This window comes from Myotis daubentonii, chromosome X (genome assembly GCF_963259705.1).
Source record: "Myotis daubentonii chromosome X, mMyoDau2.1, whole genome shotgun sequence".
Classification (NCBI taxonomy): domain Eukaryota; kingdom Metazoa; phylum Chordata; class Mammalia; order Chiroptera; family Vespertilionidae; genus Myotis; species Myotis daubentonii.
Window position 1 is genome coordinate 111,437,865 of NC_081861.1, and position 27,729 is coordinate 111,465,593.

General features: G+C 36.7%; 1 protein-coding gene across 1 annotated transcript in view; it reads right to left on the minus strand.

The window, feature by feature from the left end:
• The window catches only part of CFAP47 (cilia and flagella associated protein 47), a 467,420-nt gene that overhangs the window by 12,341 nt on the left and 427,350 nt on the right, over window positions 1–27,729 (minus strand). Inside the window, 4 exon segments of the mRNA XM_059678706.1 lie at window positions 4,563–4,724; window positions 9,846–10,017; window positions 24,537–24,689; window positions 26,303–26,397. Of these exon segments, the coding sequence (XP_059534689.1) occupies window positions 4,563–4,724; window positions 9,846–10,017; window positions 24,537–24,689; window positions 26,303–26,397 (582 nt within the window).

Genomic DNA, 27,729 nt, shown 5'->3' on the forward strand with positions numbered 1-27,729 from the left:
ATAGAATCACATGTTTAGTGGTAGATTTGGCTACCTGAAGCGGCATGATGCCAATATTATGTTCATGTTATATTAACCTTTGATTCTTTTGCAGGTTTGAATGTATGTTGGCTGTCCTGGAAGGGAGCTGTGTGGGGTGACCCCCAAAAGTAAAGGGTGCCTAGCTGCCAAGGGGGCAGGTGCCCAACTGGGCAGGGAAGGGTGCCCATCAGGTTTTGGTCTCTGTTGAGAGACAGCTAACAGTTGACAGCCTGTAATACTGTCTTGCAGGCCTGGGTCACCATGCCCATGTCAGGGGTAGTGAAGCTGGAAAAAGCCTATTTAGACTAGAAAGTCTGAGGCATGGTTATGCATAGAAAGAAGGTTTTATACCAACAATTACTGTTTTGTTTTAAACCCATGAAAAGGAATTAGCAAGGAAAGTCAGAAAATCTTAGAGTAGATCAGTATGTTTTTCTCCTTATGTAATTCCTCCGAAATCTGGCAATGCTAAATAAGTACGTTTCTTTGCATAGATCCAATGAGACTGGTTCCTAATAATGGTTTTATTAATGGAAAACTTTGACTGGAGTATCATGTTTTAAAGAGCCCTGCCTGAGCTCTAAAGACTTGAACCCACTAAGAATGCCACGAAGAAAGCCTGGTATCCTGCTTGGGAGCCCTGAAGATGGCTGGCGCTGGAGCGTCAGGCCCATGCCCTACCATCACTGGCGGTTGGTAAGAGTAGAAGGGGAGCAATAAGGATGCCTCTGCATCCCTGCGAAATCCCCACACACTCTGGGCCGCAATGAGTAGGAGGGCTACTGAGATGGGCCTTAAAGCCTGGAGCGTGGGCTCAGGTAGAGTTGCTACAGGTGAGGGATTCACCTAACTCAGCAGATACTGCAGGCAGGCTTGATGGCAGCTGGATGGCTTGGCTTCCTGGCCCTACGGGGCACATTAAGGTTCAACCATGAAATTCCAGCAAAGGTAGTCAGTTACCATTCTTGTTGTGTTTATGCAAACATCAGGACAGTAAATAAATTTATCTTGATTTGTCTTTTTAATAGCCATGGAGGAATTTTAAGAAGAAAAATCCTATTTCAATGGAAGTTGTTAAATCTAAAATGGTTTCTTTCCCTTCCACCGGACCATTTGTTGAGTGTATAAAATAGTTCAGTTGATAGTTCTGTGTGCTCACTATGGGCCCCTAGCAACGGTGAAATAAAAGTGCAGTCTGTCTCATGATTGAGACGGAAGTTCAAAGAAAAGGGGGGAATGTAAGGCCGCTGAAACCTCCCTTCCCCCTCTTAACTGACCTTTCCAGTAAGCTCTGGTGCCCTGGTCTGGTCATAGCATAGCTATCTTATCTCTTCCTGGGATCGTATGTGTAAAGACAGACCACCCTGCCCCTTAGGAAAGGAGTCAACTACTAACACAGGTCTGCCCCCTAGGAGATGAGTCAACTGTTAACTGTTAACCTAGTTCCCTGTTTTACCGGCCACCTGCGTGTGGTTTTTGCCTTTATAAACTCATGTCCTGCAATTGCTCAGGGCTCCAGTCAGCCAGCACTTCCCTTGTGTTGCTGTCTGTCTGCCTGAGAGCCCCTGCGCTGCGCTTGTAATAAAGAACCTCTTGCTTTTGCATCAAGTTAAGGTCTCTGCGTTTGACTTGGGGTCGTCGCCCCCTCCGTCGGACTCACCGGGGGTCTTGGGACCTTACATTCAAAAACTAAGTCAAAATGTATAGTAAACCTAAATGTAATACACAAAACTATACAACTCCTGGAAGTTATGATGAGAGAAAATCAAGATGACCTTGGGTATAGTGATGCCTCAGTAAATACAACAGCAAAGACACAATTCATGAAAGAAATAATGAATAAACTGAACTTAATTAAAATTAAAAAGTTCTACTCTATGAAAGACAATATCAAGGGTACAAAATACACATCTGATAAAAGACTGTTATCAAAAATATACAAAGAACTCTTAAAACTCAACAATGAGAAAACAAACTGCCCATTTTAAAAATGGGCCAAGGACCTTATCATATACCTCAGCAGAGAAGATATGCAGACAGCAAATAAGCACTTGAAAAGATACATCCCATCATATGTCATCAGGAAAATGTAAACCAAAACTACAATGAGATCCACTATACTTCCATTAGAGTGGTCAAAATCCAGAACACTGACACCATCAAATGCTTGTGAGGAAATGGAGTAACAGGAACGTTCATTCATTGTTGGTGGGAGTGCAAAACAGTACAACCACTTTACAACACAATGTGGAGATTTCTTACAGAACTAAAAACACTCTTACTGCAGAATCCAGAAATTGTGCTACTTAGTATTTACCCAAAAAAGTTGAAAACTTTATATCCACACTAAAATCTGCATCCAGCCCTAACTGGTTTGGCTCAGTGGATAGAGCATTGGCCTGTGGACTGAAGGGTCCCAGGTTCGATTCCGGTCCAGGGCATGTACCTTGGTTGCAGGCACATCCCCAGCGGGCGGCATGCAGGAGGCAGCTGATCGATGTTTCTCCCTAATCGATGTTTCTAACTCGCTATCCCTCTCCCTTCTTCTCTGTAAAATATCAATAAAATCCTAACAATAGACAAACATGGTAATTGACCGTACCTTCATTACACCTCCCATTGGCTAATCAGTGTGGCACGCAAATTAACCACCAACAAAGATGGCGGCTAATTTGCATACTGCAAGCAGGGCGAGCAAGTGCGAGCCGCCATCCGGGCCCCCGTGTGCCGCCTAAGCCCCGCCGCCAGCCGGGACCCCCATGTGCGGCCCTGGGTGGGCGGGGCTTGGCAGAGCGAACGAGCTGCCTAAGCCCCGCCCCCAGGTGGGACCCCTGTGAGCGGCCCTGGGCAGCAGGGCTTGGTGGAGCAAATGAGCCGCCTAAGCCCCGCCCCCAGCCGGGACCCCCGTGAGCGGCCCTGGACAGTGGGACTTGGTGGAGCGAAAGAGCCACCTAAGCCCCGCCCCCAGACAGGACCCCCGTGAGTGGCCCTGGGCAGTGGGGCTTGGCAGCGCGATCAGCCGGAGGAAGCCCTATTCTTGCAGGAATCCTCCTGCAATGGGTTTCTAATATATATATATATATATATATATATATATATATATATATATATAAAAATAAAAATGAAACCTGCACCCAGATGCTTATATCAGCTTTTTTCATAATTGCCAAAGACTTGGAAGGAACCAAGACATCTTTTAGTAGGTGAATGGATAAATAAACTGTGGTATATCCAGATAGTGGGATATTATTCAATGCTAAACAAAAAAATGAGCTATCATGACATGGATAAACCTCAAATGCATATTACTAAGTTAAAGAAGCAAATCTGAAAAGTCTATATACTGTATGAATCCAATTATATGATATTCTGGAAAAGGCAAAACCATGGAGAAAATAGAAAGATTAGTGGTTGCTAAGGGTGAGAAAGAGAGATGAATAGAAAGAACACAGAAGGTTTTTAGGGCAGTGTGACTACTCTGTATGCTATAATCATGGATATGCCATTATACTTTTGTACAAACCCATGGAATGTTCAACACCAAGAGTAAACCCTAAGGTAAACTATGGACTTTGGGTGATCATGATGTGTCGATGTAGGTTCATCGTTGTTAAAAAATATACCATTCTGGTGAGCTATGTTGATAATGGAGGAGGCTGTCTATGCATGTGTAGGGCAGGTGGTGTAAGAAAAATCTCTGTACCTTCCTGTCAATTTTGTTGTAAACCTAAAATTGCTTTTAAAAAAGTTTTGAAAAAGACATACCAGGTGATTTTATTTATATGAAATATCTGGAGAAGGCAACATTAAAGAGATAGACAGCAAATCAAAGCTTTCCTGATATTGTGTGTGGGAATGGGGGTTAACTGCAAAGGGGCTTGAAAGAATTTTTTTTTTGTGGGGGGGGGGGAATGGCAGTGTAATTAACCTGGAATGTGGTTATGATAGAAAATTCTATTAATTAAAAAAAATACTGAAAGGTACATTTACAATGGGGGAGCTTTATGGTATGCACATTATCCCTAAAAAAAAAAAAAAAAAAGCTGTAAAAACATATTTCACATGTGAGACAGGTAAAATGATTGTGGTCATGGTGCCTATGTTATCACAAGTATAACAAAGATATCCATGGTTAAGGAGAATAATCATACAGAAATTGAATCAATATAAGTTACCCAATCATCTCTATTTAGATAATCCCAAACCATTAAAATTTATTGTAAAACATTCTAAAACATTCCATTTATCCTTCAAAAATACATTAAAGTATCATTTGAAAAACAAATAGAAACATTATCCTAAATTTCAATATCTGTTTACTTTTGCTTCTTGTTTTTTGGTCTTCACCTTTAGGGCCTATTTTTAAATTTTTAAATAAAAATTATGAAACATATAGAGCTTTGACTCATAGAAGCAATACTGCTCTGACTTAACCAGCAAAAGATGAAATAATAGAATTTTTCATCTTAAATTCTGTTTACCAGTTTAGCATAAATTACATTCATAAAACCAGTTGCATACCCTTGCTTGATATATATTACCTTTTCCGACCGGACAGCCAGAATTCAGTAACAGCTTCCTTAAATAAACCTTTTCCTTCAATATTAATTACATCATCCACCTCAGGCTCAGTAGCAATCAATGTTACGGGGAAGTTCCAGATCCCATCTGTTATACACTCTATTTTTAGTATAATTTGAGACCTTGAATAGAAAAAGAGATTATAACACAATATATAGGAAAATAAGCAAAGAGAATACAGTATAGTAGATTTATATCTAAGGTCAAAGTTTAAGCAAACCTTGTGGTTTTAGTAAAAACACTGGGACTTTTAATTCTTAAAAAAATGTAGATGGCTGTTAATTGCACTTGTAAGTTTTAGGTCACAGGTTATATTATCATTCTCCCTTTGAAGTAATTATTTTGTAGCACATCTTATCTACTCTGTAGGTATTTACTAAAATCCAGAAACATATGTAGATTTGACTGTGAAAATTTTCTGTGACCAGCAAAGGAGAGGTTGGTAAATGGTCCCAAATGTTATGCTAATAGGAGATCCATATGGGAATTTTTGGTTCCAAGTGAAACACTGTGGCCCAGCTGACATGGCTCAGTGGTTGAGTGTTGACCTATGAACCAGTAGATCACGCTTCGATTCCCGGTCAGGGCACATGCCAAGGTTGCAGGCTCGTTCCCAGTGTGGGGCATGCAGGAGGCAGACAATCAATGATTCTCTCTCATCACTGATGTTTCTATCTCTCTCTCCTTCTCCTTCCTCTCTGAAATCAATAAAAAAAGTTTTTTTTTTAAAGAAACAAAATGAAACACTGAAAAAAATTTCAACCCTTGCTTCACATAGAGAAAAATATTTTCTGCAAATACTTACCAAAGCCCCATAAAACTGACTTAAATTGAAACTTATAAAAATTATATTGTAATTGATAAAGATCACAAACCCCTTACACAATAACATATAATTGAGTGGCAATTGAATTAGTGAAGAGAGTAGAGAGAGCCTTTCTAAGCCTTTGGCTGTGAAGAAGAGTGGAGACAGAGTAGTTAGTAGCTGAAGTTGAGGAATAATTAATTACCTCTTTGCTTGCTTAGAGTGGAAATGACTCAAACATGTAATCATGTGTTTGCAATATCTTGTCATAATGGACAAGTAAATTACAACCCTCTTATGTAAAACTGTCAGGAAAAACAGTTCTTGGCACTCTTATCCTCTTTAGATAGGAGTCTAAAAGTATTCAACCGTCCTAACCAGTTTGGCTCAGTGGATAGAGCATTGGCCTACGGACTCAAGGGTCCCAGATTCGATTCCAGTCAAGGGCATGTACCTTGGTTGTGAGCACATCCCCAGCAGGGAGTGTGCAGGAGGTAGCTGATCGATGTTTCTAACTCTCTATCCCTCTCCCTTCCTCTCTGTAAAAAACCAATAAAATATATTTAAAAAAAAATAAGAGTATTCAACCAGTCCAGCCGGCATAGCTCAATGGTTGAGCGTCGACTTATGAACCAGGAGGTCATGGTTCGATTCCTGGGCAGCCCATATGCCAGAGTTGCAGACTCCATCCCCAGTGTGGGGTGTGCAGGAAGCAGCCAATCAATGATTATTTCTCATCATTGATGTTTCTATCTCTCCCTCTCCTTTCCTCTCTGAAATCAATAAGAATATATTTTTTTAAAAAAAAAGAAAAAAGAAAGCACAATCTTTTTTTTAAAAAAAGTATTAGACCATTTGGGTAACAATTGGACAATAACATACCACATTTTAAAGCTGCACACACTAAACCAGCAATTTCACAATTAGTAATTTCCCCCAGAGATATGCATTGACTATTTCAAGAAGTTATATGTATGAGGATGTTCATTGCTGCATTATTAATACTATATAAAAAAAAACTGGTGCCAAAAATTTAAAAATAACCCTTTGATAGAGTTGCCGGTAACAATAATGTATACTGAAATGAAACAGTGGACTTAGTCCATGATGACTGATATATCTTATTATATGCAAACATATATGCAAAATGTAAATGCTACTCCTACACCACTCTCACACTCTCCTATCTTAGTAAATGAAACTATATTCCTCTCGGCACTATTTCAAGAGCAATAATTTGATAACTCGTCTTCCTGCTTCTACTCTTGCCATCTTCCAAAAAGGAGAGGACTTCCATAATTTCAAGCTATTGTTTTATTTTGGTTTTTATTATTTAACTCTGTATCTTCCTTTGAACCACCCCAAATTCATTTGGAGCATGAAATGGCAGAAGTAAATGAATATGCACATATATGTACAAAATAGAACTATTAAACAACAACAGAGCCTCACCCAGCACTTAGACATAATTTTATGAATCATGTGCACAAGTTACCCTAAATCACCCCCCCCAATTTATCCTTCAGTCATTTTCAATTGTTTCTAGCATAAAAGACAAATTCATAGCCTCAAAATACTATATGATCAGATCCTGTCCAAACTCGCCAACCTTACTTTCTCCTTTGCTTACAGAAACACTTTGCATTAGAGAAACACTGGATTCCTTACTACTAGAATTCTATAAGTACAAATATTCTCCTGCACTTGTTTCCTATCTCAAATACTCTTCTAAGATCTTCCTATTTATAAGGTCTTTGTTCAGACATCATCTCTTCAAGGAATCTTAACTGTCCACTTATCTGATGTGCATCCTTCATAGCTCTCTATCCCCCCTTATATATTTTCTTCTCAGGACAATCTTAAATGTTATTGTTTACATATACATTTAATATTCTCATCTATTATACTCAATAGGCTATACAATCTAAAAGTACAGGTATTTTTGTCTCTTTTGAAGATGTTAAGTGATTTTTGAATAAATGAATGAACATGTTCAAATGAACAATGTTAACTAATTCATTCAGAAGGATAATCCTTGGAGTTAGTGAGAAATCACTGAGTCAAACTTTTTGGCCCATGCAAGAAAGACTACTCAGTTTCAGGGATGATCATATGAATAATTTTGTGGTCAATACTGTGGATTCCTAACAATGCACCTATGTGATATTTCTTATTCTAAGTTGTCTCCCCCAAACCCTGTAAAATTGAATGTTGGGTTCCCATTCTGTTCATTACTTGAGCAGGCAAAAATTTCCAGGAAAAAGTTGAGCTAAGATAATTACTATTTTTAAAGATGCCCTAAGACAAATGGTATCTATTATTTATCATTTTTTTAAAAAAGTTTAAATTAGAATAACCAGATTAATGACAATAGTAATTATTGATCTCTTAAGTATTTGTATTAAACCCTTAAAATTTTTTTAAATCCTCACCCGAGGATATTTTCCCATTTATTTTTAGAAAGAGTGGAAGAGAGAGAAAAAGACAGCAAGAAATATTGACATGAGATAAAAACATATTGATTGCTCGGGCCGGAAAGGAACCTGCAACGGAGGTATATGACCATGACCACAATAGAACCTGGGACCCTTTGGTCCTCAGGCCAATGCTCTATCCACTGAGACAAACCGGCTAGGGCTAAACCCTTGATTTTTATAGAAAGAAAAAATAAAGAACTTTAGGAATAATATTCCTATTTTTTTTCTTTGTAAAACTACCATTTAGAGCCCTGACCATTATTTTTATTACATATAATGCTATTCTGTGAAAGGGTGGATGCTAAAAATTACCTTGTTACATTTTCCTTTTGAAAAAACATTAAAATTTTGTTTTTCATTCTACCCTGCCAATGAGGGAGACAAGAATTGAATTTAATATTTATTTTAATTATTTAGGTAAAGCATTGGATAAAGTTATTTTTGTTCTTCTTTTTCAGAGTTTAGAGCTATTGGTTTTATATTATTTTTTCTCATTTAACTATGTCTTGCAGTGAACCAACTCAAATGTATATGGAAGAAGGAATGACAAAGGTAAATGAATTTATAAACATATGCACAAAATAGAATTATTAAACTACATCAGAACATCACACAAAACTCACAAAAATTTATGAATTGTGCATACAAGTTACCCTAAATAAGTTTCTCAAATATTCACCAAGAAGCTCTAAATCTGTAAAATGTTACATGACTATAAATTCACATTGGTTCTGCTCATATTCACTAATAAGAACATTTTCCCCTTATGGTTGTTGCCGGTAATTTCCATATCACTAAATTAATACTGCAAAGCTAAGTGTGTAAAAATACTAACAAATAATCATAGAAAACTATAAAATTAAAGAGAAGATAAAAGGGTATAATGTCAATGTTTATAGTGTACTTTTTTCTTGAAGCTTGATTTTATTACTGCTTCCTGAAGATGACTGTGGTATCTTTTAGTTATTGGACTACATATTCAAAACCACTTTAAATATGTCTGGCTACATCAGATACATTGTTAAACTATAGAAATGATTAAAAGCACAAGTAATACTTTCCATTGTTTTGTTTTGTTTTGTTTTTCATTGCCAGGCTGCATTTTGTACTTTGAGCATATGATAAGTCTTATGATAAGTATCACTGCATTAAGATATAAATAAAACACTATTTCAGATGTGACCTAACATACAGTATTTGCAGGTACTAAGTATTAGTTGCCTAAACAAAAATAAATATAAAGACCCTGGATAAGGCTTCCCAGTGGACAGACATTTAAAGTTCGCTATTTTAAAGGATTCCAATATAATCCTCTTAAACCTTACTAGAGACTATGTGCAATGTTATGGTTTTAGGTCGTAAAAGGGTAATGACAGCAATTATAAAGTAAAAAGAACATAGTTTAGGATTTTCATAATTTGAACTGGTTCTGAGAAGTATCAAGAAACATCATCTCAGCAATGTATGGTGACAAATCAGTATTTTTTTTTCATTAATTTTTTTTTTTTACTAAAATATAGTTGGCATACACTATTAGATCTATTTCAGGTGTAAAACATTTGTGATTCCACATTTCTAAACCTTATAATGTGATCATCACCCTAAGTCTAATAAGCATCTGCCACCATGCAAAGCTATCACAATATTATTGATTATATTCCGTTTCACCTTCTTAATTTTACAAAGCAGACTGTTCTTTTTTGTTAATATTATACCTTAATGAACTTAGGGAAGTCAATATTTGGGAAGGATATCTTAGATTTCTAATTATTTGGACTCATTTTTCATCAGGCACTTTTCATAGCTTGACAGCTACAAAAATAATCTAACCCAAAATATTTACCTCAGCAGCATCAAAGAAATAATGCAATCCAAATATAGAAAAATGGAAAGAATAATAAACATCAGTTTAAAATAGTAGTAATATTGTTTAAAGAAAAAATAGATAAAAGCAGGTTTACCTCATTGGTTTCTTTGGTGAAAATATCACGTTGAAGTCCAATGTTATCACTTGAGTCTTGATATTGTAAGATCTCTTCATCAAATATACAGCCACACAGGGCTGTAAGTCAACTCTTACTTCGTCAGATTCATATAGAATCTCATATTCAAATTCACGTTTTATAGGTATTCCTAGGAAAATCAAGATTAAAGTGCATTTCAATTTAAGTAAATATTAATAGATTGGATATCAGTTACATGTCAACAATAATGATGCAGAGGTATTTAGAAGGAGGGAGAGAGCAGATGTTATTGAGCTTTGGTTTCATAATACCAAGTGTATTACCAGGTACATAATAGTCCTAAATATGTTTTTGTTAAAAGGTAAATAAATGAATGAATATAAAAAGTAATCACCAAAGATAATTCTCATCATCATTAAATCTTTAAAATTCAGACTTATAAAATAAGAAATAGCCAAATGGAAATGAGTAGTCAATATTTACTGTAAAGTACAAATAGTATGACATGCTCTATATAATAAATGTACTAAAAGCTTATAGACATAATTTATAAAGATTTGAATTAAGTTTAAACAATACATAAGCCAGTCAGAGAAAGATAAGTACCACATGATCTCACTCATATGTGGAATATAATGAACCAAATAAACTGATGATCAAAAATAGACTCAGAGACATTAGAAGCATGAACAGAATGTTGAACCTCAGAGGGAAGGCAAGGGAGGGTGGGTAAAAAGAGATAAACCAATGAATTTGTATGCATATATGCATAACTTGTGGACAAAGACAATGGGATGGTGAGGGCTTGGGGTGTGGGAATGGGCTGGAAGAGGTTACTGGGGGGAAAAAGAGGACCTATGTAATACTTTCAACAATAAGGATTTTTGGGAGATCTAAGATGGCGGTCGATGGGACAGCAGGCTGCAAGATAGTGTGTGAGAGAGTGAAAGGAGAGTGCGTGGATGTGTGGGGAGTGTCTGTATCTATGAGTGATGGACAGCTGCAAACCCACGAACACTGACCCTCCAGCCTCCCCAGCCGTGGGTGCATAAAAAGTTTGTTCAGAGGGAAACAAAGCAGTGCCGAATATGCGGATGGGCCCTGTGCCTTTTCACAGAGCAGATAAAGGTATAGCTGAGTCGAACAACATTCACCCAGAATTGGTGAATTAAACACAGCTGGTGAGGTAATCCATGGATGGAAAGGTCGGAGATCGCCTAGAGAGAGCTCTGCCTCCTTGGATTCAGCTGGGTGTTTGTTGTTTGGGCATTTGTTGTTTGCATTTTTTGGATTAGTTGTTGTTTGTTGTTTGCATTCATCTCAGAGTATTTGTTGTTTGCATTTTTTAGATTAGCTGTTGCTTTTTTGCAGTTTTTCCCCCAAATAAATATATTTGTTCCCCTTCTTTTTTCTACTCTTTTTTTCCCTCTCTTACATTTTACCTTTTCTCAATATCATTTTTGCACTGTTTTTTCTCCCCTAATTCTCTTTTCTCTGGTGGTCACCTTTATTCAGGGGTTATTGGTATCGTGAATACACTTATGTTTGGTGCCCTGTGCATTGTGTCTTGTCATGTTGTATTTTGTGCCTTTAAGTCAATGCAGGAGAGAGAGAGAGCTACATGACCAGACACCCTGACAGGAGCAAATATGGGGAGACAAAGAAACAGCCCCCATATGAAAGAAAAGGAGGCATCACCAGAAAAGGAAGTAAATGAAATAGAGGCAAGCAATATGTCAAAATAATTCAGAACAATGGTCATAAGAACACTGAAAAGGATGGAAGACAAATTCAACAACATGTGTAAGAACCAAGAGGAAATGAAGAAGAAGAAATGAAAAATGACATCGCTGCAATAAAGAACTCAATAGAAAACATCAACAGTAGGCTATAAGACAAGGTAGGAAAAAATACACAAGCAGAACAGCTTGTAGAAAAAAAAATTAAAAAACAGGAGGAGAGCACAAGGGAGCTTTGGGACAACACGAAATGAAAGAACATCCGCGTAATAGGGGAGCCAGAAGGAGAGGAAACTGAGCAAGGAATAGAAAACCAGTTTGAAGAAATAATGACAGAAAACTTCCCTGATATAGGGAAGAAAAAACTCACACAAATCCAAGAAGCTCACAGAGTCCCAAATAAAATGAACCCCAAAAGGTCAATGCCAAGGCACATTATAATTAAATTGGCAAATACCAACGACAAAGTAAGAATATTAAAAGCAGCCAAAGACAGAAAGTTACCTACAAAGGATCTCCCATCAGACTAGCGACTGATTTCTCAACAGAAACAGATCAGACCAGAAGAGAATGGAATGATATATACAAAGTCATGCAAAGCAAGGGTCTAAATCCAATAATACTATGCCTAGCAAGGCTATCAATCAAAATTGAGGGCGAATTCAGGAGCTTCACAGACAAAAAAGGAACAAGGGAGTTTATTACCACCTAACCAGCAAAGCAAGAAATGCTAAAGGGCCTGCTATAAAAAGAAGAAATTGGAAGGGAAGAAGGAACACAGGCATAAAGAATAAAAATGGTGACAAACCAGTACCTATCAATAATAACTTCAAATGTAAATGAATTAAATGCCCCAATCAAAAGACATAGGGTAGCTGAGTGGATAAGAAAACATGACCCATATATCTGCTGTCTACAGGAAACCCACCTTAGAAGAAAGGACTCACACAGACTGATGGTGAAGGGATGGAAAAAGGGTTTTTAGTGAATGGAAATGAAAAAAAGCTGGGGTAGCAATACTTATAGCTGATAAATTAGACCTCAAAGTGAAAGCCATAACAAGAGATAACGAAGGCCACTTCATAATACTAAAGGGAGCAATTCAATAAGAAGATGTAACTCTGATAAACATATATGCACCCAATACAGGAGCACATAAAAAAAATTCTGGAGGATATCAAGGGAGAGATTTACAGCAATACAGTCATAGTATGGGACTTTAATACCCCACTAACACCACTGGACAAATCCTCTAAACAAAAAATCAGCAAAGAAACAGCAATCCTAACAGACTCACTAGATCAGATGGAATTAATTGACATCATCAGAACATTCTACCCCAAAGCCACAGAATATACATTCTTCTCAAGTGCACATGGGTCATTTTCAAAGACAGACCACATACAGGGGCACAGGCAAAGTCTTTTCAAATTCAAGAAGATAGAAATCATATCAAGCATTTTCTCAGATCACAATGGCATAAAATTAGAAATCAACTACAATAAAAAAATCAAACACCTGGAAGCTAAACACCATGTTTTTAAATAATGATTTGGTTACCAAAGAGATCAAAGAATAAATTAAAAGCATCATGGCAACAAATGACAATGAAAACACAACAATCCAAAATCTATGGGACATAGCAAAAGCAGTCTTGAGAGGGAAGTTCACAGCTCTGCAGGCCTATCTCAACAAAACAAGAAAAGATAGTAATAAAATATCTAACCCTACAACTCAAAGAGTTAGAAAGAGAGCAACAAGAAAAGCCCACAGTATCCAGAAGGAAGGGAATAATAAAGATCAGAAAGGAGATAAATGACATGGAGACCAAAAAAAATACAAACGATCAACAAACTCAAGAGCTGGTTCTTTGAAAGGATAAACAAGATTGATGAACCTCTAGCCAGGCTCACCAAGAAGCAAAGAGAGAGGACCCAAATAAACAAAATCAGAAATGAAAGGGGCAAAGTAACAACCAATCCCACAGAAATACAAACGATTATGAAAAAATACTATGAACAACTCTATTCCAACAAAATGGACAACCTAGGTGAAAAAGACATATTCTTAAAAAAATACAAGCTCCCAAAACTCAATCAAGAAGAATAAAAAAACCTGAATAGGCTGATAACTACTGAAGAAATTGAAGCAGTGATCAAAAATCTTCCAGCAAACAAAAGCCCTGGTCTGGATGGCTTTACAGGGGAGTTTTATCAAGCGTTCAAAGAAGAACTAAAACCTATCCTCCACAGACTACTTCAAAAAATTCAAGAGGAAGGCATACTTCCAAGCTCTTTCTAGGAAGCCATCATTACCCTAATTCCAAAACCAAATAAAGACACCACAAAAAAAGAGAACTACAGGCCAATATCCTTGATGAACATAGATGCTAAAATCCTCAACAAAATTCTAGCAAATTGAATTCAGCATTGCATTAGAGAGCTCATACACCATGACCAAGTGGGATTTATTCCAGGGATGCAAAGATGGTACAATATCCGCAAATAAATAAATGTGGTATATCACATAAACTGAGAGACAAAAATCACATAATCATATAATCGATGCAGAAAACGCCTTTGACAAACTCCAACACCCTTTCTTGATAAAAACTCTCAGCAAAGTGGGAATAGAAGGACCATACCTCAACATAATAAAAGCCTTATATGACAAACCTTTAGCCAACATCATACTGAATGGATAAAAACTAAACTCATTTCCCCTAAGAACAGGAACAAGTCAGGGATGCCCACTTTCACCACTCCTGTTCCATATAGTACTGGAAGTGCTAGCCATAGCGATCAGACAAGAAGATGAAATAAAAGGCATCCAAATTGGAAGAGAAGTAAAATTGTCCTTATTCGCAGATGACATGATACTATACATAGAAAACCCAAAGACTATCAAAAAACTACTGGACCTACTAAGTGAACTTGGCAAAGTAGCAGGATATAAAATTAACACCCAGAAATCTATGTCCTTTTTATACACTAATAATAAACTCAAAGAAAGAGAAGTGAAAAAAAAATCCATTTACCATTGCACAAAAAAATTTAAGATACCTAGGAATAAACTTAACTAAGGACGTAAAATAAACTTAACTAAGGACAGAAAACTACAGGACATTGAAAAAAGAGATAGAGGAAGACTTGAACAAATGGAAGAATATACCATGTTCGTGGGTTGTTTGAATCAACATCTTTAAAATGTCCACACTACCCAAAGTAATCTATAAATTCAACGCAATCCCCATTACAATACCAATGGCATACTTAGAAGACCTAGAACAAACTCTCCAAAAATTCATCTGGAATAAAAAAAGACCCTGTATAGTTGCAGAAATCTTGAGAAAGAAGAACAATGTAGGTGGGATCACAATACCAGATATCAAGCTATACTACAAAGTCACTGTTCTTAAAACTGCCTGGTACTGGCATAAGAACTGACATATAGACCAGTTAAACAGAACAGAGAACCCAGAAATCCACCCACCCAAACCACTATGCTCAATTAATATTTGACAAAGGAAGTAAGAGCATACAATGGAGACAAGACAGTCTCTTCAATAAATGGTGTTGGGAAAACTGGACAGATACTTGCAAAAACATGAAACTAGACCACTAACTTGCACCATGCATAAAAATAAACTCAAAATGGATAAAGGACTTAAATGTAAGATGGGAAACCATAAAAATCTGAAAAGAGGCAATAGGCAGCAAAATAGCAGACATTTGTCGTAGCAATATTTTTACCAATAAAGCTCCTAGGGCAATGGAAACTAAAGATAAAATAAACAAATGGGACTACATCAAAATAAAAAGCTTCTGCACAGCAAAAGAAACCATCAACAAAACAACAAGAAAGCCCACTGCATGGGAGTACATATTTGCCAATTTTATCTTTGATAAGGGTTTAATCTTCAACATCTACAGAGAACTCATACAACTTAACAAAAGGAAGATAAACAATCCAATTAAAAAAAATGGGCAGGAGAGAAACCAAGATGGCAGCATAGGTAAACACCGGAGTTTGCTGCCTTGAACAACCACTTCAAAAATACAACTAAAAGATGGAACAGACATCATCCAGAACAACAGGAAGTCTGGCTGAGTGGAAATTCTACAACTAGCAGGAAAGAGAAAAGAATACCGAGACTCAGAGGAGGCGCAGTGTGGAAGTAAAATACTAAAGTACAGAGGCACACACTGAGCAGGCTGGAGGCTGAGGGTGCGGTTGTTGTTTTCAATCAGGAGGGAGTCTCAGGCTCTGAGCTCCAGTTCCAGGTGAGTCTCTGGGGACCCACACTAATACGGGAGAAGTGGGACTGTCTGGCATCGGTCGGAACTCGAGGGCAGCTTTCTCTTGGAGGGGCTTGCAGCGTTTGCTGAGACACTGAGAAGCAGAGCCTCTCAGAGCAGCCATAACTGCTAGCCCCGCCCTGTTGATCCCGTGGGACCCAGCCCGAGCAAGCCCTGCAGGGAGGCTTTTGCTAGATAGCCTAAATCAGAGGCTGGATTAGCACCTCCCTAGAGATCCAGGAGCCAGTGTACCCAGAGGTCAGAGTGGGACCATCCAGTTTGCAGCTCCATGGAACCATAAAGGACACACTCAGGGGGAAGACTCAGTGAGCACCAAAGCCCAATTGAAGCAAGTCTTGCCCCAGAAGGGTGTCTCCAGCACAGAAGTTCTCCCACTGCAGACACAGCTGATTCTCACAGCCAATTGGCCTGGAGGTCAATTCCTCCCAGTGATAACTACAACAATCAAGGCTTAACTACAACAAGACTGTGCACAAAGACCACAGGGGGGTGCACCAAGAGTGTCCTCCTCAGGTAATTGGGGAGGCTGAACCATTGGGCCCTAGAGGACACTTAGCACAGAAAACCACTTTATCAACACAGGGAAGCATAAAAAATGCAGAGACAAACAAAAAGGACACAAATGACAGAAATGGAGGAAAGCAAACTACTGGATATAGAGTCCAAAACCACACTTTTAAATTTTTTCATGAATTTTCTAGAAACTGCCGATAAACTTAATGAGACCTACAAGAAATCTAATGAGACCATCGAGGTTGTGATAAAGGACCAACTAGAAATTAAGCATACACTGACTGAAATAAAGAATATTATACAGAATCCCAACAGCAGACTAGAGGATCGCAAGAATGAAGTCAACTATTTGAAATAGGAAGAAACAAAAAACACCCAACTGGAAAAGCAAAATGAAAAAAGAATCCAAAAATACGAAGATATGTAAGGAGCCTCTGGGACAACTTCAAGAGTACCAACATCCGAATTATAGGGGTGCCAGAAGAAGAGAGAGAGCAAGATATTGAAAACCTATTTGAAGAAATAATGACAGAAAACTTCCCCTACCTGGTGAAAGAAATAGACTTACAAGTCCAGAAAGTGCAGAGAACCCCAAACAAGAGGAATCCAAAGAGGACCACACCAAGACTCATCATAATTAAAATGCCAAGAGCAAAAGACAAAGAGAGAATCTTAAAAGCAGCAAGAGAAAGAAAATCAGTTACCTACAAGGGAATACCCATACGACTGTCAGCTGATTTCTCAACAGAAACTTTGCAGGCCAGAAGGGAGTGACAAGAAATATTCAAAGTGATGAATGCCAAGAACCACAACCAAGATTACTTTATCCAGCAAAGCTATCATTCAGAATTGAAGGTCAGATAAAGAGCATCACAGATAAAAAGCTAAAGGAGTTCATCACCACCAAACCAGTATTATATGAAATGCTGAAAGGTATCCTTTAAGAAGAGGAAGAAGAAGAAAAAGGTAAAGATACAAATTATGAACAACAAATACACATCTATCAACAAGCGAATCTGAAAATCAAGTGAATAATCTGATGAACAGAATGAACTGTTGATTATAATAGAATCAGGGACATAGAAAGGGAATGGACTCACTATTCTTGTGGGGGAAAGGGGTGAGGGGGATGCGGGAAGAGACTGGACAAAAATCGTGCACCTATGGATGAGGACAGTGGATGGGGAGTGAGGGAGAAGGGTGGGGTGGGAACTGGGTGGAGGGGAGTTATGGGGGAAAAAAAGAGGAACAACTTTAATAATCTGAACAATAAAGATTTAATTAATCAAAAAAAAGATGAAAAACCAAAAAATAAATAAATAAATAAAAAATAAAAAAGTGGGCAAAGGACCTAAATAGACACTTTTCAAAACAGGACATTCAGAAAGCCAACAGAGATATGAAAACATGCTCAAAGTCACTAATCATCCGAGACATGCAAATCAAAACAACAAAGAGGTACCATCTCACACCTGTCAGAATGGCTATCATCAACAAATCAACAAACAAGTGCTGGACAGGATGTGTAGAAAAAGGAACACTCGTGCACTGCTGGTGGGAATTCAGACTGGTGCAGCCACTATCAAGACAGTATGGAGTTTCCTCAAAAAGTTAAAAATTGAACTCCCATTTGGCTCAGTGATCCCACTTCTAGGACTATATTCCAAGAAACCAGAAATGCCAATCAAAAAGGATATATGGACCCCTATGTTCATAGCAGCACAATTTACAATAGCTAAGATTAGGAAACAGCCTAAATGCCCATCAGCAGATGAATGGATTAGAAAACTGTGGTACATCTACACAATGGAATACTACACGGCTGTAAAAAAGAAGGAATTCTTACCATTTGCAACAGCATGGATGGAACTGGAGAGCATTATGATAAGTGAAATAAGCCAGTCAATGAAAGAAAAATACCACATGATCTCACTCATTTATGGATAATAAAGAACATTATAAACCGATGAACAAAAATAGATACAGAGGCAGAGCAGCATCAAACTGACTGACAAACTATAGCAGGAAGGCTGGGGAGGGTTGGGGTGGGTGGAGGAAAGAGATCAACCGAAGAACGTGTATGCATGCATATAAGCATAACCAATGGATGCAAGATACTGGGGTGTAGGGGAGGCCAGGGGAAGGTCAATGGTCTAAAAAAGGAAACATATACTAATCTTTGTAATACTTTAAGCAATAAAATAAAATTTTAAAAAAAGTTAAAAATGGAACTCCCATTTGACCCAGTGATCCCACTTCTAGGACTATATCCCAGGAATCCAGAAATAACAATCAGAAAGGATATATGCACCCCTATGTTCATAGCAGCACAATTTACCATAGCTAAGATTTGGTAACAGCCTAAGTGCCTATCAGCAGATGAGTGGATTAAAGAACTGTGTGATACATCTACACAATGGAATAGTATGCCGCTATAAAAAAGAAGAAACTTTTAGCATTTGCAACAGCATGGATGGAACTGGAGAGCATTATGCTAAGCATAATAATCCAGCCGGAGAAAGATAAATATCATATGATCTCACTCATATGTGGGATATAATGATCAACATAATTTGATGAACAAGAATAGATCCAGAGACAAATGGCAGGGGATGGGTGGTTAGAGAGCAACCAAAGGACTTGTATGCATGTATATTAGCATAACCAATGGACACAGACACTGGGGCTTGCCCGTGGTGGGAATGGCTGGGGGGGGGGGGGGGAAGAGGGTCAAGTGGCGAAAATGGACACATATGTAAAACTTTAGAGAATAAAAAAAAATTAAAAAATAAAGATTTTTTTTTTAAAGTTTAAACAATATTAAGATAGTATCCCAATCTATTAGAGCAAGAGTTTCAAGTTCTGGTTTATTTTGCTAAAAGAGAAAGTTTTTCATGTTTTATAGACAATATGTATTATAGACAATATGGTTAACTATATTTTCTTAACCAGTAGGTTACTAGAGGAAAGTTACAACACAGTTTATTTTTTAGGTACATGCAAAAAATATCTTAAAGTTAGGACTGGCATATAGGAGAGAAGCATAAACATCCATTATATGTATACTCTCCACATTCATGAAAGGAACTAAAATTCCAAATCAAGGAGTTTGCTGCATGTGGGTCATGGAAGAGAGGTCAGAGAACCATGAATTGACCTGGTCCACAATTGGCATGTCCAGCAGTCTATCTCTAGTATATAAGGTAAAAGGGATCCTTGGGTTCACAAAAGTGATGGCCACCTTGCTCTAAGAGTAGTTAGGACAGAAGCCTTAATGGAGTGAGTTGAGAAGAGAAAGTAAAATAAAGAAAAGCAGAGTAAAGGATCAAGTCTAGGGGCTAATGTGGGGGTTATGGAGGACCAATGCCAGGTTTCTCAGGACCCGTTTGTGATTACAGACCAAACCCCATACTATTTATGGATGACATGCAAAAGACATACAGCATGATGACTGGCCAGTGTAACACAAAAATCAGCAGATCACATACAAAAAAAGACAGCAGACTAAGTAAAGAAAAATAGCTGCAAGATGCAGAACACCTGGGAAATAAAAGGAAGAGGCATGAATTTAATGTGCCATTAAGTGGTAAAACCACTCTCACAGAAAAAGTCCCACAGAGAAAGTCACTAAACTACTCCCCAGAGAGACAAAGAATGCATAGACCAAAAGCCACTTAGGAAGAAATACAATTAAAAGGGAACTTCTGCTCAGAGAGAATAATCTGCAATGTTATGAAGTGGCACTGCAAAATACAGTCTAAAAATCCAAGTCCAATAATATCCCAGTAGAGCATTACCAATAATATAGGCACATAAATCCAATATGTTGGATAGATGTTCTTTGAATTCCAAGTCTGTGTCTTGTTCATTTTGGCATCCCTGGGGCTCAGCATACTATCTGGCAGCAAATATGCTCACTGGATTGTTGTTGAATGAAGAGATATGAAAATGATCAATCCTGGTTAACTCAATGGTGTGTGCGAGGAGTGGGGATGGAGAGCAGAGAAGTCCTGGCATTTTCACTTCATGAGGCTTTATAGTCTTATTGGAATCTCTGGGAAAGACAACTAAGGTAAAAGAAGGATGGAAAGGGAGTTGGGGATTCTTATCTCCTACTTACCATGTTTACATAGAGGGGCTTATTCACTCACAAGAAGGAAAAATTTAGGAGGGACAAAAAAACCTGCATCAATTTGCTTCCTCCCTTATGACTTGCCATCAGAGGAAAAGCAACATATCTGATCAGTGAATTAGGGTGAAGGAATGGAACATGAGGTGAGCAGACCTTTCTCTTCCTTTCCCAATGTCTTGAATCCAAGATGCACACTTTCTCCTCCTCCTTCAGGAGTAGGTTGTTTGTTCCTAAAGAGAGTTTACAATTGGGCAGCTCAGGGTGAGCACACTCAATTTTGGTGGAAGGTATTAATAAGCCCAAATGAGTGCATAGTACCAAGTCACTTTCCAGTTCACCTTTATAATAAAGGCAACCTTTTGATCTCTATCTGCCATAATTCTACATCTACTCAGTAAACTCGGATGAGGGAATATAGGATGCATTCAATGATCACACTGAAAATTCCATTACAATCCAAGCAGCAGAGTGAAGTGCTTTAATTTCCACTACAAGTGATTTAAGAGGCATTAGGAAGTACAAAATGGCATGAACAAGACTCTGATGGACATTATTTGTTGAGTAGGCTATAATTGAATTATACACACAGGGAAAAACAGCTGGCTTGCCTTTGCATATACTAAAAACTAAAAGAGTTTTCAAACTTTTTGGTCAGACTTTTACCTTCATAAAAATATAGGTAAGAATGGAAAGGAAAGTAGGGAGATATACAGAGTCAGGCAAGTTGGTTACAACTTTGGAATAAAGACAGGGAAAGGAATCAAGTTATTACCAGATGGTTTTAAGGAACCAGGACAAGAGAGAGGTCAGCTGATTTATCAAATATTCAGGTCCCATGAATACAGAAAAAAAAGACATTAAAGCTGAGAGGAGATTGAAAAAAAACTCTGCTTCTGGATAGCAAAACAAGTTTCAGAACATAAACATTTACACATTAAAATGTCTGTAGCAAATAAATAGATGAGCTTCTTGAGTTTGTTGGTTTTGAGCAGAGAAAAAGCTAGTGTAAAGGAAATGATGAAGAGAGAAAGAGAGGAAGAGAGAAGCCTGCAAACCTTCCAAATAGTTATTTCCCATATTGTTATTTTTCATCATGAAAAGTACTGAAACAGTGAAATTATGAGCCATCCCAAAAAGTGTATTTTGAAGAGCTATTTGGGAGACTCTTTTCCTCATATAATAGGCATTTCAAACCTCCCAAAATGATGTTCTTTGAAGCTTCCTTATAGACCTTGTTTATCTTGAAGGAAGTAGATTTTTCCAGGTAATAAGATTTAATCAATTTCTATTATCAGAATTATAATTTCTTTAGTTTGCAACCTGAGAAGAGTGCAACTTAAGCAATTTAGTGAGATGTTATTAAAATAGTTCCTATATACAAGGATTTCTTTACCTTCTTTTATACTTAATGTCATAAAGCATCAACGTTTTATCTTCTACAGGATAGATTTAAAACAGAAATAAAGGTTTGAACACTCAACTGTTAATACTCACTTAAGCATAACAGGTGACACACAAAACAATGATTTCACTTCAGAAAGGGACTGGATATTCATTGGGGTATGGTTACTATAAGTTGTCTGCTTATTAAAATGATGGTCTATTTCAATAAAACAATTATTTATCACTGGAAATTGGCAGTTGAGTTGCACATTTAAACTCAGATTAATCTACACTAATATTTTTATCCCTGATCTGAATAAATAATGAGAATTCTCTTTCAGTATTGGTTATTGGTTACTGGTTGAAGAAAAGAAAGCTGACAGGGTATCATTTATTTAAAGATTCTATTCCCTACATTCCTCTAATGCTACATGAGTCTCTAAAGCAGAATCTTTATCCAACTTATAATGTTTTTAAGATAAATAAAAATGGTTTGCATCAGTCTTATTTCATTATTAAAAGATAGTTCTTTAAAATAAGGAGTAATTGAATAGGCTTGCAATAGAAAATTCCCTTCTCATTTAAATTTATTTCCTTTTAAAAATAAATTTAAATTACCAGTGATAAAGTTGGCATTTTTGCAATTAGAAAATTAAATTCAAAGGGAAAAAAAATAAATAACGAATAAATTAACATAATGAAATATCTTATTATGCAACCTAATAATAGTATTACTATCTCATCTCACACAATTCACACAATCAATAACTAGTCAGTAAACATAAAGAACATTAATGTGAATTAATTTTTTAATAATTCCAAAGATCTTATGAAGTATACTGGGTACAATAACATATATACTCATTTCAGAATTCCACCTCCAGTTTTTAAAATATTGCCTTCCAAATATTTTTTGTTGTTGTTAATCCTCACCCAAGGATATTTTTCCATTGATTTTTTTAGAGTAAGTGGAAGGGAGGGAGAAACAGAGAGAGAGAGAAACATCAATTGGTTGCCTCCTGAACACACCCTGGCCAGGGATCGAGCCTGAAACCTTGACCAGAATCAAACGTGGACCCTCCAGTCTGCAGGCCAATGCTCTATCCACTGACCAAACTGGCCAGGGCGGCCTTCCAAATCTTACAGTGAGATTGCATGTGGGAGATTATTCTAACATTTTTGTAATTCACTTAAGAAATATTTATTATTTCTAGATCCTCTTCTATATTTATTCTTTGAATGCTTGTTTGTAAATAACAGAATCCCAGTTGGAATGACCTTTTGGAAGTTACCGAGGGTGTCCTTAAATAAAAGGAAGAACCAATTGATCATGACTGAGTCATGTGTATAATTTGATGAGTAGGCAGAGAAAGTAGACCTGCAAAGAGAGGAGCAAAACAGGCATGCAGAGAAAATAATACTCACTTATTTATTACAGCTTCAGCAAATGAAGAGAAACAGACTTTCTGTGTTCTGACTACAAAAGATGTGGAGGAGAGGGAAGACTCACAAGCCCAGCCTCCATTAGATGTCCACTCTGAGCAGGGGAAGATTATATGATTGAGATATTATAAGAATTATATGGCTAGTCGACGTAGTTTCCACAAGAAAGGAGTGAAAGTTGGCAGATGGGCAGGGCCGACTATATCATAGACATTCACCATGCTGGGAAAGTAGATGGTAACTGTACAGAAGTAGCAAGTGATCCCACTTGGTTGAGTAACAGGTTAACAACCAAGGGAAACAAAAGGTTGAAATGATAGATAGTAGGGGACTAATGGTGAAGGCTAATTCTGGATTATTTTATATAGATTGCATCACATGAAAAGACACTTTTGTACATAAAAAATCAAATATCAGTGATTTCATATAAAACAGACATTTCTATGGTTCAAAAATGGATGAACATTGGTAATTTTATAAGTTTAAGGTAATATCTTATTTAGAAAGCAATGGGTAAATACTACTACTGAAAAGAAAGAGCCACGGGATCAAACAGGGCAGGAACTGAAATTGACCACTGTGCACCAGACATTATACTTTATGTTAGGGAACCTCTTTGAAAGCCTTGCCTTTGTATTTTTATTATTATTATTATTCCTACAAGACTTTAAAAGGAAAAGCAATTAAGTTAGGCCTGATCACAGTATGAACAGTTCAGAACTTATTATTTCACATCTAGGTTTTAAATCTAAAGTTATTTCAAATTTAAAATAATGTTTTCAAAAATAGTCAAGACTGTATTCATGTACCATGCCTTCCACTGCTAGGTTGTATGACCCTGTACAAATTACTTGTAAAATAAAATATAGTCATATTACCAGCTTCATAGGGTTACTCTGAAGATAAATCCTGTAATAAAACTTTAACACTCTATTCTTATAAAGCCATTAATAACCATAATTATCATCATTTTGGAGATAGCTACTCTGAAGAAAACAAATATTACTGAACACTCCTTGAGCAGTATTTTAATGATATATTGTAAATTAAAAATAAATTGGCATGGATTTTCACATAACTGAGGAATCAGCAACCTGCAATTTAAGGAAACGGTTTTATTTATCATCATGTTTTATACCCATGACTATGGTTCTCTTACCATCGATATCTTCATAAGATGCATATGAACGTTTTTTTGGAATCACTACAAAATCTGATACATTTAAGATAGGATGATCTCCAATAAAATCACCAGTAACTGTGACTTTCAAATTCTTTTCTATCCGTTTCCTGGACTGACATTTTATGACAGCTACAAGAAAGAAATATTTCCAGTTAATTTGGTTATTAGGTTATATGATCATTCTTGAGTTACAAGAAAATAAATTATTAAATTATGTCATGAAAACTAAAAGTTCTTTGGCATACTTTGACTTGACATTGCACCTGAATTCACACACACACACCCTTCCACAATATCTATATACATTTACATTTTGTAATAAAATGTGAATATTAAATAATATGCAAAAATATAGCAAAAGATAAATCTGAAAGGTATAAATTAGGTAATAGAAGAGTGTACTAGGGTATAGAAATCTTATTCAGAAACAGATCTACTTATATCAATAATTCACCTGGTGGTCAGGAACATGTGAATATTTCAGCTATCTCTATGTTCATTGTGATAAATACCAAACTCAACTTATATAACTATACTATAGAAAATACCTTCAAATAATTAAAAAAGTAACTTTCATAACCTTTATTTTGTAATGAGTTTAAAAATATTTCCTACTATATTATTTATTTACATGTACCTTAAAATTCCTTTAAGTAAAATACTTAAAATATTTTTTCACTTGAAATTTACAGAGTACACTATTAACAGTTAAATATAAAATTGTAATACATTACAATCAATATTAAAATGTGACTATATATTAATGTACAGCATAAAAAACTTTATATATTTTGCCCTGGCCAGGTGGCTCAGTTGGTTGGAGCATTGTCTCATACACCAAAAAGGTTGCAGATTCTATCTGCACACACCAGGCTGCGTATTCAATCTCTGGTTGAGGCACGTACAGGAGGCAAATGATTGATGTTTCTCTCTCACATTGCTCTCTCTCTCTCTCTCTCTCTCTCTCTCTCTCTCTCTCTCTCTTTTTCACACTCTCCCTCCCTCTTCCTCTTTCTCTAAAAATCAATAAAAGCATATCCTTCGGTGAGGATTAAAAATATATATATATATATATATATATATATATATATATATATATATATAAATTCCAATATTTTCTTACATTAAATACAGTAGCAAACACAGGAGCCATACCAAGCAGTGGCACACTGGCTGGTCAACAACACATCTTTATACCAACTTAGACAAAAGAGGCTTCTTCCCAAATAATGACATCAATACTTGGGCTACAGAAAGGCATGCCTGTCAGTGTGTACTGGTACAGTAATATCACTGTGTCCTTGCTTATGCACCTTCGTATGACAAATCGGTCTTGAGCATCTGGTGTACTCTGGACAGAGCCCCCACACTCCAATTGGCCTTGAACATCCGGGGTACTCTGATTAGGGTTTCCACAGACTCTAATAGAGCTAGTTCAGGGCTTTGAACACCTCACATAATTTGAGATAAAGGGCCTGAAGTTAATGTTATTTTCATCTTAACTGATTTCTAGGTTTTACCAATAGGAAGAGCAACAGGAAATGGCGTCATTTTGTGGCAATAACATTGGACTCGTTAGAGGACAAGATTCAGTCCTAGCACTCCCACCAATAGGGCTGGCTACTTCACAACTTACTTTCTCGGGACCTCAACCTTCTTACTTGTACAAAGAAAAGATGGGATGAGAAGGCCTCTAAACTACCTCCAAATCCTGGTGTTCTCTGACACTAAAATATACCTACCTGGAGGGAATTCATCATGTTTTGCTTGTGGGAGTCCAAGAATAGGGTATATCCATCGTATTGCTTGGATTTCTCCACTGTCTACTACCATCATTCTAAATAGAAATTAAATTAAGAGTGAACAAAAACCACAAACACTTTAAATATTAGCATAAAAGAGCATGTTCTCTATTAACTTAATGGTATTTGAGCAAAGCTTGTGAATATAAACTTTGGCAGAGAGACAATAAGTATGAAATACAAAACATTTTTGGTAAATGATTTTATAAACATTTTAAGGCAAACCCTGGGAAATTATCACAAGTAAAAATAGAAGACAACCATTATGAGATGTACGTTAAAATTAAAGAACATTTCTCCCTACACTTAAAGCTTGGTATTGATATTTTTTGATGTGACTAGAGTGTGATTAATCACAGGTAGTACAATTCCCATGGGTTATATTCTAAATTGGACAAGCAAAGCACACATACAAAAATGCAATTAAGTACAGAACTTCAGAAAGGAATACTTTCTTTTTGGGAGATACCAGTTAAAAGAAAGAGGACATTTCTCAAAATATTTTAAGTACATTTATACACTACCAGGAGGATAGCGATACTAGAATGATTCTGATCATTGATGGAAACAGGATTTTCCTGTTAAAAATGAAACGTAAGTCATGGCAGGCAGGACCAGCTTTGTAGGAGCATGACCTGTGCATTAGCACAAAAATCACACACTTAGCATTGCTCCATGCTTGTTTAATACACTACTGTACCTGTCTTAAAATTATTAATACTTTTTGAAGAAAAGCCCCCTCATTTTCACTTATACATGAGGACCCACAAATCAAGTAGACAGTCTCGACAGCAGGAGTGATGAAAAAGCATGGCAGAATGTAGCCAAAGGAAACCTTTGGTTCAAATGTGGAGATAAAATATGTACATGTAGGGCAAAATAAGAATTTCTTTTTAATTAAGACTTCTAGACAATTATTTAATTGTACTATAACAGCAGAGAAAGCATTTACATTTTCTATCATTATTGGAGTTGGCTTAAATTTCAGCGAGAAAACATGGATACAAGTCTCCTGCATTCTGGCAATGAAACAGGATACCCTAGTCATGGGAGAGGTGCATCAGGATGACATATCCACCTGGCACTGTGCTATCAGTAGATGAATACCAGCATCACAAGTCTTATACTTTGCCCAGACAAGTGGGTTTAGGTTGTTCTCCCAAATATAGATTACTTATTGTCTTGGCAGTAACTATTTTCTCAGTTTAAAAGGCTGCCTTTGCATGACTCTCAGTCTATTAAGATTGAGTTGTTCATCACTTTGAACTTTATATCAGCAATGATACATAATATACCCATTTAACAAATACATTTTCCTCCTCTGAACATATAAATTTCAACACATCAGAGAATAAAAAGCATGAACT